This window comes from Prionailurus bengalensis, chromosome X, assembly GCF_016509475.1.
Source record: "Prionailurus bengalensis isolate Pbe53 chromosome X, Fcat_Pben_1.1_paternal_pri, whole genome shotgun sequence".
NCBI classification, from domain to species: Eukaryota; Metazoa; Chordata; class Mammalia; order Carnivora; family Felidae; genus Prionailurus; species Prionailurus bengalensis.
Genome location: NC_057361.1, coordinates 72,130,306 through 72,142,470, shown reverse-complemented (window position 1 = coordinate 72,142,470; position 12,165 = coordinate 72,130,306). Strand labels below are relative to the sequence as shown.

The 12,165-nt window shown below is 37.5% G+C and overlaps 1 protein-coding gene across 1 annotated transcript in view; it reads left to right on the top strand.

The window, feature by feature from the left end:
- Positions 1-12,165, top strand: part of CHM (CHM Rab escort protein) — a 260,707-nt gene that overhangs the window by 160,592 nt on the left and 87,950 nt on the right. The window contains exons 10-11 of the mRNA XM_043570858.1: positions 9,917-10,021; positions 10,417-10,480. Of these exons, the coding sequence (XP_043426793.1) occupies positions 9,917-10,021; positions 10,417-10,480 (169 nt within the window). The remainder of the gene's footprint in view (positions 1-9,916; positions 10,022-10,416; positions 10,481-12,165) is intronic.

The window sequence follows — 12,165 nt, the reverse complement described above, 5'->3', positions numbered from 1 at the left end:
CCTCTCCTGAATTTAGTTTAGTTTAGTTTAATTTATTTCAATTAGTTATTTGTTTATTTATTTAATCAGGCTTCACATCCAGCATGGAGCCCAACACGGGTCTTGAACTCACAACCTTGAGATCAAGATCTGAGCTGCGAGCCAGAATTGGATGCTCAACCAACTGAGCCACCACCTAGGCCCTTCCTCTCTTGAATTTTAAACAGTGGACTGCTACTTATTTAACATTTTCTTTTATGTCTTAATGGAAAGACCTCAAGTATAATAATTATTGCCTAATAACTCCTTAAGGATGCATGGTCAGGTAGCCCTCGAATGAGAGATGACCTGGAACTCTATCCCTGCCATGAATGACAGTGAGCAAGTCACTTTTCTCTGGACCAGTCCCTTTATCTGTAAAATGAGTTAGATGGGCTCTGTAGTAATCACCCAGTCTCCTCCCCTGTATATAACATGCTTTGACTGAGTTAATAAAAGTACTTAGAGTAGTGCCTGGGTGGTTCAGTTGGTTGAGTGTCCGACTTCGACTCAGGTCATGATCTTACTGTTGGTGAGTTCAAGCCCCACATCGGGCTCTGACAACTCAGACCCTGGAGCCTGTTTCAGATTCTGTGTCTCCCTCTCTGCCCCTTCCTCTCTCTCTCTCTCTCTCAAAAATAAACATTAAAGAAAAACGTTTAAAAAAAGGTACTTAGTACTTTTTCCTTAATATTTATAAATAAATTATCCTAAATTGTTTTATATGCTCAAATATAGACCATTCTTATATATTGGTTAAACTTCAGTCCCAGTGAGAAATCAAAAAACTTTTGAACAACTTGAATGTGTTTACTTTTATGGATATGAATGGAATAGCAAAGTGTCTACTTACACTACTCATTTTATTATTATTATATTAGACCTCCAATTCTTCAAGGAATGTTTTTTTGTTGTCCCTCTTGGTTGTTTAAGATACAGTCATTTTGGATTCTGTTTGTGATTCTCTTCAAAATTTATTCCAAGCCATAATTATTTACTTCCTTAGTAGTAGAACAGTTTTTAAATTTGACCTGCATTTATAGTATTCTTGATATCTACAATATTCTCACTATAGTGTATTGTTTAAATGATCTTTAAAAGTTTTATTCAAGAGATAGCCAATACATGGGGCGCCTGGGTGGCGCAGTCGGTTAAGCGTCTGACTTCAGCCAGGTCACGATCTCGTGGTCCGTGAGTTCGAGCCCCGCGTCAGGCTCTGGGCTGATGGCTCAGAGCCTGGAGCCTGTTTCCGATTCTGTGTCTGCCTCTCTCTCTGCCCCTCCCCCGTTCATGCTCTGTCTCTCTCTGTCCCAAAAATAAATAAAAACGTTGAAAAAAAAAATTAAAAAAAAAAAAGAGATAGCCAATACTTAAAAATTGTAAATTCATACCTTCACTAATAATTACCAAATTTATAGTAATTTTTTGCATTTTTAATAAAAATCCCATTCTGTCAAGTCTTATAGTCTCTATAAATAACTAAAGCTAGCATTGATTAAAGTTGACTCTAGCTAATTTTTCTTTTCCAAACACTACCTTGATGTTCAAAATCAAATACTCAAGAGAGTAGCAGGAGGTAGTTTGTCAGGACTTAAATTTAAAGAGAGGGATAATTTTTTGAGGGAAGAATATTGAAGTTATATTTAGATATATCCAGCTTAAATTTCTTTCTTTTAATATTCATTTTTGAGAGAGAGAGAGTGCATGTGAGAGTGGAGAAGGGGGCAGAGAGAGAGGGAGGCAGAGGATCTGAGGCAGACTCTGCACTGACAGCAGAGAGCCTGATGTGGGGCTCGAACTCACGAAACCAGATCATGACCTGTGCCCCCAGCATATATTTCTTTTTAGGAATCACGGTTGACTAAACAATTGTTTATTCTAAGTATAATTAGAATATCAATAAAGAAATCAGCAAGAATTTACGTTTGTCTCGTTATGGTATTAGATTACCTCCCTCTCCCTCTTTTTCTATTTGGTATATTTGTCATCCCCTTTCATGTAGTTAAGAACTACTCATGCTTGAGGTCTAAGGTATAAGTTTATTTTCTGATCCCACAGACTACATAAGAACCCTTTGCTAGCCCCCTGAGTCAGGTCCCTTTATATGATTGTTTGTAAGTTCTGTGTAAGAAAAGGCACAATCTTTCTACTATATGTCCAGAAGCTAAGCAGGTTCTTATCACCCATTACACTCGTAGCTATCTGTTAAATGAATGAATGAATATTAAAAACTGATAGTCTTTTTGGTGCTTTTGTTCACCATTCATTAAGGAAAGCTATAGAAACATAAATGATCATAGCATTGAGTTCAGTATGGTGATTACATGTCAAAGTAATGTACAAACTTTAAGAGAAGAAATCTAAAATATGTAACCATACTTACTTTCAGCTAGATCTTATTTTTATTTTTTGTTTAATTTGCTTTTCCTGAGAGCCACATTGACTGTGCTCTTTTTGCTATATTATCCATTGGCTCTGCTTTTTAATTTTCAGAGGACGTAGGTCTCAGTAGTCTTTTCTATACCCTGTCACTTTAATACTGAACCCCTGTGTTAACTGTTTCTGTGAATACCGAATGCTCTTGTTGAGTAGCTTTATTTTTCTTTGCAGCTGTGCTGTGTAAAACTCCTATAAAGTGGATTTGGCCATTTAACAGTACAATATTTGATACTAGGGTAAGGTATGGATGACCTTGGACCAGATATGTCTGTAACCAGTAGTCTGAATCTAATTACTTCAGCAGTGTTCTTTTGTACTTCAGCTGTCTCACTTACTAGAATTCCTGCTGTGAGTATTTCTTAGAGTTATCTTTTTCCTGATGTCAGGAATAACTATACGTGTTATATCTGTCCCAGATACTCAGAAGTTAGTAATAAATAATATGTTAGAGCAAGTGTGAGGTACTTATCTTAACTACCATTGGTCATTGTAGGCAAATTGCTGAATTTCTTGATTTTAGCATTTCTCCTTTGCAAATGGTAGCGATAATATTCTATACATTTAACCTCCAACCTCCATGCTAGTTGCTATGGGAATAATGAAATGAGTAAAACATGGACTTTGCCTTTGTGTACGAAGAGAGAGGTAAACAGTGCAGACTCTAAAGTCAGATAGACCTGGATCTATATTGTGGGTTCCCCCTCTTACTAGCTGAATGAGATTTAAAAGTTATTTAACCTCTCTGTGCTCCAGTTTCTGTATAAAGTGGGACATGACAGTAATACCTTATTGGGTTATTATGATTATTAACAGATAAAGCAGGTAGAACCATTTGTTATACACAGTAAGAGTTCAATACATGTTAACTAGTTGCAGTTATTACTGTAATTGGATACTTTGGAATCCCATGGAGAATGTATATCCTGAAGATCCTTTTGTGCCCACGCTAAGGAGTTTGGACTATAATTAGTGGGTAAATAACAAGATTAGGTTTGCTACTTTATTAATTCTGGCATTGATTTGGAAGAAGCACCTTGATGGTAGGAGATTGTTTTGCCTCCTAAATCAGAGGTTCTGATTCTTTGTTTTTGTCTCCAGTGTTCACATGCACAAAATGCTTCCATTGTTCAGCCATCTATGCAACAAGTATTAGTTGTTTTCTGTGTCCCATGCATTAGGAATATAGCCGAGAACAAGACAATTATGGTCTTTGTTATTATGGAGGTTAGAGTCTACAGGAGGACATAAAAGAAAAAATAAATTTATGAAATAATTACACATTGAGATATTTTTACTCTGCAGATCTAGCTCTGTTCCTCCCTGTGAAAAGCTTCAGTGGCTTTATATCACTTCAGAATAAAGTATAAGACCCTTCAACATGACATGGGAGGCTTTGGGATCTGGCCTGTGCCTGCTCATCTCTCTTTCCTCCCTGCTTTCATTTTACTGTCATTTAACACTGAAATGTTTGTGGTTCCCTATACTTTTCTTACTTGCCTCTGTATCCCTGCAAATGCTGCCCTTCTACTTGAAATATTCCTATTTGCTTACTTAACTAGATATCATCCTTTAAAAGCAGCTAATGTTGGGGTGCCTGGGTGGCTCAGTTGGTTAAATGCCTGACTTTGGCTCAGGTCATGATCTCATGGTTCGTGGGTTCGAGCCTTGTATTGGGCTCTGTCCTTCAGATTCTGTGTCTCCCTCTCTCTGCCCCTCTCCCACTTGTACTCTATTTCTCTCTCTCTCTCTCTCAAAAAATAAACAAACATTTAAAAAATCTAAAAAATAAGTAAAAGCAGCTAATGTTATCACTTTCTCTGAAGAGCATTCCTTATACTCCACCTTTCCCCCCACCCACCCCCCCAAGCTGAGTTAGATACCTTCCCTTAGTACTCTAATGATGTCCTCTTCTCTTTTCTTATCCCTGGACTTGGGATTTGTCTTATAATTGCCTTCATTATACTGGGAGCACCTTAAAGATAAGATTTTTTGTTTAATTTTTTTTAACGTTTATTTATTTTTGAGAGAGAGAGAGACAGAGACAGAGCATAAACAGGGAAGGGTCAGAGAGAGAGGGAGACACAGAATCCGAAACAGGCTCCAGGCTCTGAGCTGTCAGCACAGAGCCTGACTCAGGGCTCGAACTCACGAACCGCAAGATCATGACCTGAGCTGAAGCCGGATGCTTAAACGACTGAGCCACCCAGGCGCCCCAAGGATAAGATATTTTTATTCTTATCTCTTAGAACAGTGCTTAGCACATGATTGTTATGCCATCATTTACATCAAACAAATGAACTACTGACTCTTAGTAGTTCATTATCCTATTAGACTTAACATGCATCTTAAGGCAGTGTAGTAGAGATGGAGAGAAGAGACTGGTTTCAAAAAATCTTTGTAAGTTGGAATCAAAATTAAGTAGCAGATTAGATATAGGAAGAGAGTTTCTAAGCTAGGGAAGGTAACCACCGGTCGTGTCTTTACATGAGATTGGTATTCCAAGGGGGGGGAAAGGTAAGGAGTCATGATGAACTCAGTTTGGGGTATGCTAGGTTTAAAAAGGGTTTGGAGTCTGTCTAGAAAGAAATAGATATTAGACATTTAAAAATATGGATACAGAGCTTGGGATTGGTCAGAGCAAAGAGCCATAGATTTTGGAGTTACCTGTTAATGGTGTCTGAGACGATTGGAATGAATTTTTACCCAAGAAAGATGAAAGATAAGCATTTTGGAATAGTTTTCTTGAAGAGGTAACATTTGAACTAATGTGTTTTAGAAAGCATGGAAGGGCATAGTGAGCAGAGAATTATTTTACTTCCATCACTGATTGGGATCTTCTGATATCATTAATTAATGTATTTTTCTCTTTATTATTTCATGTGATTTCTGCATTTTATCCTATAATTAGGATATTAAAATTATTCTTTGACATTTATTCATTTTTGAGAGTAATAGAGACAGAGCATGAGCAGGGAAGGGGCAGAGAGAGAGGGAGACACAGAATCCGAAGCAGGCTCCAGGCTCTGAGCTGTCAGCACATGGCCCAATGCGGGGCTTGAACTCACAGACTGCAAGATCAAGACGTGAGCCGAAGTCGGACACCTAACCGACTGAGCCACCTAGGTGCCCCTGTAATTAGGATATTAATTCTGAAGATCATAGAGATTGGATACCTGTTGTGGTATATTTCTCTTCTGGGCCAAATTCTACATAAAGTTTTCATCTCGCTGAGCATTTTTCCTTATCATTTTTCTCTATATGTTTTCATGTCATTGAACCAAAAATTGAATAACTGTTGTGATTTGTTGATTTAGAAAACTCACCTCTAGAAATGTTCTGTCTGGCTTAAGTGATTTTTATGGTGATCATTCTTATGATGATTCTTATGACAAGCTTGGTCCTTATGTCTATGTAATTGAGCACTCCTATCATGTCCCTTCTCAGTGTACTATTTCTGAGGCTCAGCAAGGCCCTCAAGTAAATCCAGAATGCTGTTAATCTTTAATGGCTTCCTCAGGTTTATGTGGGAAGAGTTTTAATGTCTCTGGCAGCACTGTTTCATGTTACTGTTTTCCATTACTTAAGTGTCATCTAATTTTTTTATATTTATCTTTATAACACGAAGTCTAAGTATAGGTCCCAAATTAATATTTCTTTCTTCGTTGTTCCCCTAATTAGGCCTACTACCTTATAATAAGTCAAGTATCTGAGGGGAAAACAAATTTTATTCCTTAGTTAAACATTCTTTGGTTTGAACAGCCTTGCTCAGGCCTTAGTACTTCATAGTGAGACTATCAGGTGAGTTGTGTTACCATCATCTACCAGACTGGGCATATATGACCATCACATCAGTTTCTGTAGAAATCACATTACTATTATTATTTTTTTTTTACATTTATTTATTTTTGATAGAGACAGAGCACAAGTGGGGGAGGGGCAGAGAGAGAAGGAGACACAGAATCCGAAGCAGGCTTCAGGCTTTAGGCTCTGAGCTATTAGCACACAGACTGACGCAGGGCTCGAACTCACAAACCACGATACCATGACCTGAGCCGAAGTCAGACACTTAACCGACTAAACCACCCCGGTGCCCCTGTCACTATTATTTTAAATGTTTATTTTTGAGAGAGAAAGAGAGCATGCAAGTAGGGGAGGGGCAGAGGTAGAGTGGGAGGACAGAGGATCCCAAGCAGGCTCTGTGCTGACAGCAGTGAACCCGATGTGGGGCTCAAACCATGAACTGTGAGATCATGACCTGAGCTGAAGTTAGACTCTCAACTGACTGAGCCACCTAGGCACCTCTATTATTATTTTTACTTTAGCAGTAGCTCTTGACTTTTCTCCACCTAGCACAGCCTAAAACTACAACAGTAATGGTGGCATGCTTGATAGTGATTCTCCGTTGGGATTTGGGAGTTTATCAGAATCTCCAGGGGTACTTATAATTTGAAAAAGTCCCCCAGGTGTGATTCTGATTTGCTCCCTCTTCCTCCTCCTCCTCCTTCTCTGAGAATCGCTGTTTCATCTAGAAGCTTCAGCATAAATAGGCACATTTAGTGGTATATTATCCTTGCATAGATGAACTGCCTAATCCCCCACACCTCCCCTTTGAGTGGTCCCCAGTAGTTCTTTCTAATATCATGACTTATGAAACTAGTGTCTACCTGTTACCAAGGTTTAGCTACCACCGAAGCAGCCCTTTTAGTGTTTGGAAGCCTGCAAAACAAGGGAGCCTCTACTAGCTTGAGGGCCAGGTTTAATTGTGTGGTTTATTTAAACGGGAGCCTTTTGCAAATGCTTACTAGAGTCCAGGATTTATATTAATACCATTCTCCCACCCCCATCAATTTCATTCCAGTATTTTACGATGAATATTTTCAAATCTACAGCAACGCTGATAGAATTTCAGGATGAATACTTGCATAGCCACAATCTAGATTGTTAATCTAGGTATAACATGATTAAGCAAGTAGATTAAAATGTTAATTGTACCGAAATATTCATCCCTCTGTCCATCTGTTCACCTTTTTTTTTTTTCAACGTTTATTTTATTTTTGAGACAGAGAGAGACAGAGCATGAATGGGGGAGGGTCAGAGAGAGAGGGAGACACAGAATCCGAAACAGGCTCCAGGCTCTGAGCAGTCAGCACAGAGCCCGACGCGGGGCTCGAACTCACGCACCGCGAGATCGTGACCTGAGCCGAAGTCGGACGCTTAACCGACTGAGCCACCCAGGCGCCCCCATCTGTTCACCTTTTTAAGCATTTCATGGTAAATTATAGGTATCAGTACAACTTCCCCTACATACCAGCATTTCATGGTAAATTATAGGTATCAGTACAATTTCCCCTAAACACCATGGCATGTCTATCATTAATAAGAGTTGAATATTTATTTATAGCTTTTTCTTTTTGATGTAAAATTTACATACAGTGAAGTGCCCAAATCTTAAGTACTCATTAGCAGAGTTTGGATAAATGACATATGTGAGTAACCCAAAGCCTTATCAAGATCTAGAAGATTATAACACCCTCTTTTTTTCCGCCCAGATTATTCCCTCTTGACTTCTATAGTTTCTGACTTAAAGGTAAGAAAAAGGCTTGTCAGTGCTTGTAGGACAAACAGGGATCAGTGTTTAAGGATGGATCAGTACATTTCTCTTTTCCATTGCCTAAAGTACCTTGTGTTTTAAATTGTATATGCATGTTTTAAAGTAGGATACTGAGTAAATAACTTATGTTTTCAGTTTTTAAATAATTATTTTGGGAAATACTGTATCTAAATATAAATACCTTATATCTATTTAGTTAAGTATTTTATAAGTCAAAAGCTCTAATTAAATGAAATGTGAAGAAATATGCATAGAAACATAAGTGGGGAAGAGAAAGGAATAAGAGGTGAGATGGGGAAAAATCACATAAATAATAACGTAATATAATTTACACTATGTATTAATGTGTGGCTAATTGATTATATATTATGTATATCTAACATCATGATTTGTCTATCCTGAAAACAGTGGTATGCCATTTATTCAAGAATATCAACACATAATAATCTGCCTTTAGGAAATACACATTAAATTCCTCTCACTGTTGGTCTTCGGTGTTTTTCATTTTATTTTTAATGCCTTTATATCTGGTAAATATCTCTTATTTGGCTTATTTTTAGAGTAATGTAACATACTTTAATGTATATCAGTACATTTCAAATATGGTATAAGTTTTAAATCATTTGCTTGCATTTTATGAAGAGTAACTGATAAATGTATTTCTAATAATTCTGGTTCCAAAAGGAGAAGCTTTGACAAAAGTAAATTGTGATATTTTCATAATAAAAAGATATGGCAAACATGCAGGCATTTGCATATCTATCCTGAAATATTGCATACTGGGTTTGTCAGTGCTGCTAAGTCCATTTCAAGGATGTTTCCCTTAGTCCATTAGTTTGGATAATGAGCCCTATAAAGTACATTTATAACTTGTGGCACTGCAAGGAGAAGGATTCTAATTTTCATCCTTTTATCTAGACACATTGAAAGAAGGTCAATAGAGGGTTCTATATGATTCATTGTCCCAACACATGTCAGATGACAGAGACCTGATAATCTCCATGCATAACTGTTTTCCTTGTTTAGAAATAGCACTTGAAAGGAATCTTTCTGTGATTATCCTTTGAGGTAAAGTGGAAACATTAAAAGAAGCTTTATCCCTCTTTTTTTTGTTTGTTTAAAACATTTTCACATGTGTGACCAGATAGCTATTGTTGAACAAAAGATAAAGCAACACTTAACAGAAAAATTAAAAACCTTTATTTAGTGGCTTTTACAGACTGAATGATATAACAAGATATTTGACCAATTTTTCTTTCCTCCTTTTTCTTAGATTCATTAAGGAAAAAAAAAGTCTGTTTTCTAAACAAAGGAAAAGCTTCTATGTTTCTAAACATTAAACAACTTATACTTATAGTGTAATACTTGTACTAGCATTATTCTTAATGGAATTCAAAATAAATATTTAAATTGTATTCCATTCTTATGGTTTAAACACTTCAAAATAGCAACAAGAATATATATTCTGTAATTTAGTGTCAATTTTATGTCAAAATGTGAAATTGTATGGGGCGCCTGGGTGGCTCAGTCGGTTGAGCGTCCGACTTCGCTCAGGTCACGATCTCAGGATCTCAGGTCCGTGAGTTCGAGCCCCACGTCAGGCTCTGGGCTGACAGCTCAGAGCCTGGAGCCTGCTTCAGATTCTGTGTCTCCCTCTCTCTCTGGCCCTCCCCCTGTTCATGCTCTGTCTCTCTCTCTGTCTCAAAAATAAATAAATGTTAAAAAAAAAATGTGAAATTGTATACTGTATTAAAGGGTTTATTAGATTCAAAATTATAGCTGATATTTATTTTTTTAGTTGTGTAATCATTAATGAGAACTTTTTTGCTATGTTTATCTTCTTTGTAGATGTAAAGCAGTCATAGATCAGTTTGGTCAGAGAATAATTTCTAAGCATTTCCTTGTGGAGGACAGTTACTTTTCTGAGAACACATGCTCACATGTACAATACCGGTAAGGCACCCCTCCATCCTCCGTCCAAGGGATGGTGAAACATAGGAAAATTTAGCTGTGGTGATTATATTGACACTTCTGTATGTCTGTGTCCTTCAAGTTAGATGCAAATGTATACCAAACCAATAATATATCCAATATGTCTGCTGTTCTCTTATAGAGTCTGGTTGTAGAGGAGTACAGTCTAATTTTGACTCCTTTGCATCAGCTGGGGTTTGTCTGCAGCTCCTTTCACAGGCCAAGGAAAGATTAAAGCAGAGCTTGACTTGGTTTGGGGAGGTGACACTTTTATCATGACTTAAATCTTTGAAACATGCCTTCTGGTAGTTATGTAACTATAAATGAAACTTATCTGTGGAATCTGAATAACTGATGAACTGTTTTGTGCGTTACAGGCAAATCTCCAGGTCAGTCCTGATTACAGATAGATCTGTACTAAAAGCGGATTCAGATCAACAGGTAATTTTAGTTCTGTACTTTTTAATAAATATTGCTACATTAATTTATATAGTAATATGTATAAATTATATTGGTGAAATAAAATGTATTAAGCCATAAACTGATGTATTTAATGCATTTTTTAAAATACCTAATGGCAATTCTGTAATAATCTTGGTTTTTTAAGATTTCCTTCTAGCAGAACAAATAATTGCATCCATTACATAAGGTAACAGATTTAATCTATGCAGACTAAATCCCAGTTTTGACAGCTAGTCTCTGAAATTGAAAATATATAGTTATGGGAAGAAGAGAAACCCCAGACAAAACATTTAAAACTCTTGGAGGAAAATGCTTACGGTAACCAACCCGAGAGCAATGGTGGCAATCTCACCATTAGGCCTGGTGTGAATGAGTACCAGCACACATCTGGTTCTGATACTTCCTCATCACCATTGTTCCTTTCAGTACCTTTTTCCTTCTCCTCACTGCCTGTTCTCTAGGAACATCTTTATGCATATGATTTTTCCTCAGTCTGTATTCTTAAATTCCAGAAGTATGCCCCCTTCTTCTGATGATATCATGCAGTGACTGATAAAATCAACTTACTTATTAGTTTCGTGTAACTCTCAGACCTTTTCTACGTGTTACTGCTAAACATAGGTTCCAAAAATTCCTTAACTGAGAAGTTTTCTGATTTAAAACACATCTGGGGGCGCCTGGGTGGCGCAGTCGGTTAAGCGTCCGACTTCAGCCAGGTCACGATCTCGCGGTCCGTGAGTTCGAGCCCTGCGTCGGGCTCTGGGCTGATGGCTCAGAGCCTGGAGCCTGTTTCCGATTCTGTGTCTCCCTCTCTCTCTGCCCCTCCCCCGTTTATGCTCTGTCTCTCTCTGTCCCAAAATAAATAAATAAACGTTGAAAAAAAAATTTTTTTAAAACACATCTGTTTTGCATATGAGCCTAAATATTTTCTATTAATGATTGTGTAAACAATGAATTTCTTTTACATGCCATCCAGTGTTCTGAGATCTGAAGAGACAGTGCTAACCAAGATAGGATCTCTTCCCTCATAACTTGCAGTCTGAAAGATTCACGTATAGACAGATGAATAGCAGCTATAGTTCAACATGACAAGTGTGAACAAAGAATGGTACAGCAGCTATTTTAGTGCTCATCACAGTCTTCTGTAATTGCCAGTTGACTTGTGTATCTTCCAGTAAACTATAAGCCTTGTGAATGTGTTGAAGAGTGACAGAGAGGCAGAAAAATGAAGAGAGAAAATAGAGACAGTTCTGTAGAAGCTGAACTGAGAAGAGTAGGAAACAGGAAGTGATTCCTGAAGAGAGATGTGGAAGTGAAGAGGGCTTTTCTTTTCTTTTTTTTTATGTAGATTTTTATCTATATTATCTTCAAGGAGTTTTATACTTTTGTGTTTTACATGTAGGTCAGGGGGATCCTGGGTAGCTCAATCAGTTAACAGCCCAATATTGGCTCAGGTCATGATCTTACAGTTCATGAGTTTGAGCCCCGTGCCGGGCACTGTGCTGACAGCTCAGAGCCTGGATCCTGCTTCGGATTCTGTGTCTCCCTCTCTCTCTGCCCAACCCCACTCACACTCTGTCTTTCCCTCTCAAAAATAAATAAATGTTAAAAAAATTATATCTGTGACGCATACTGTGTAAATTTTGGAAGGATATAAAATCTGT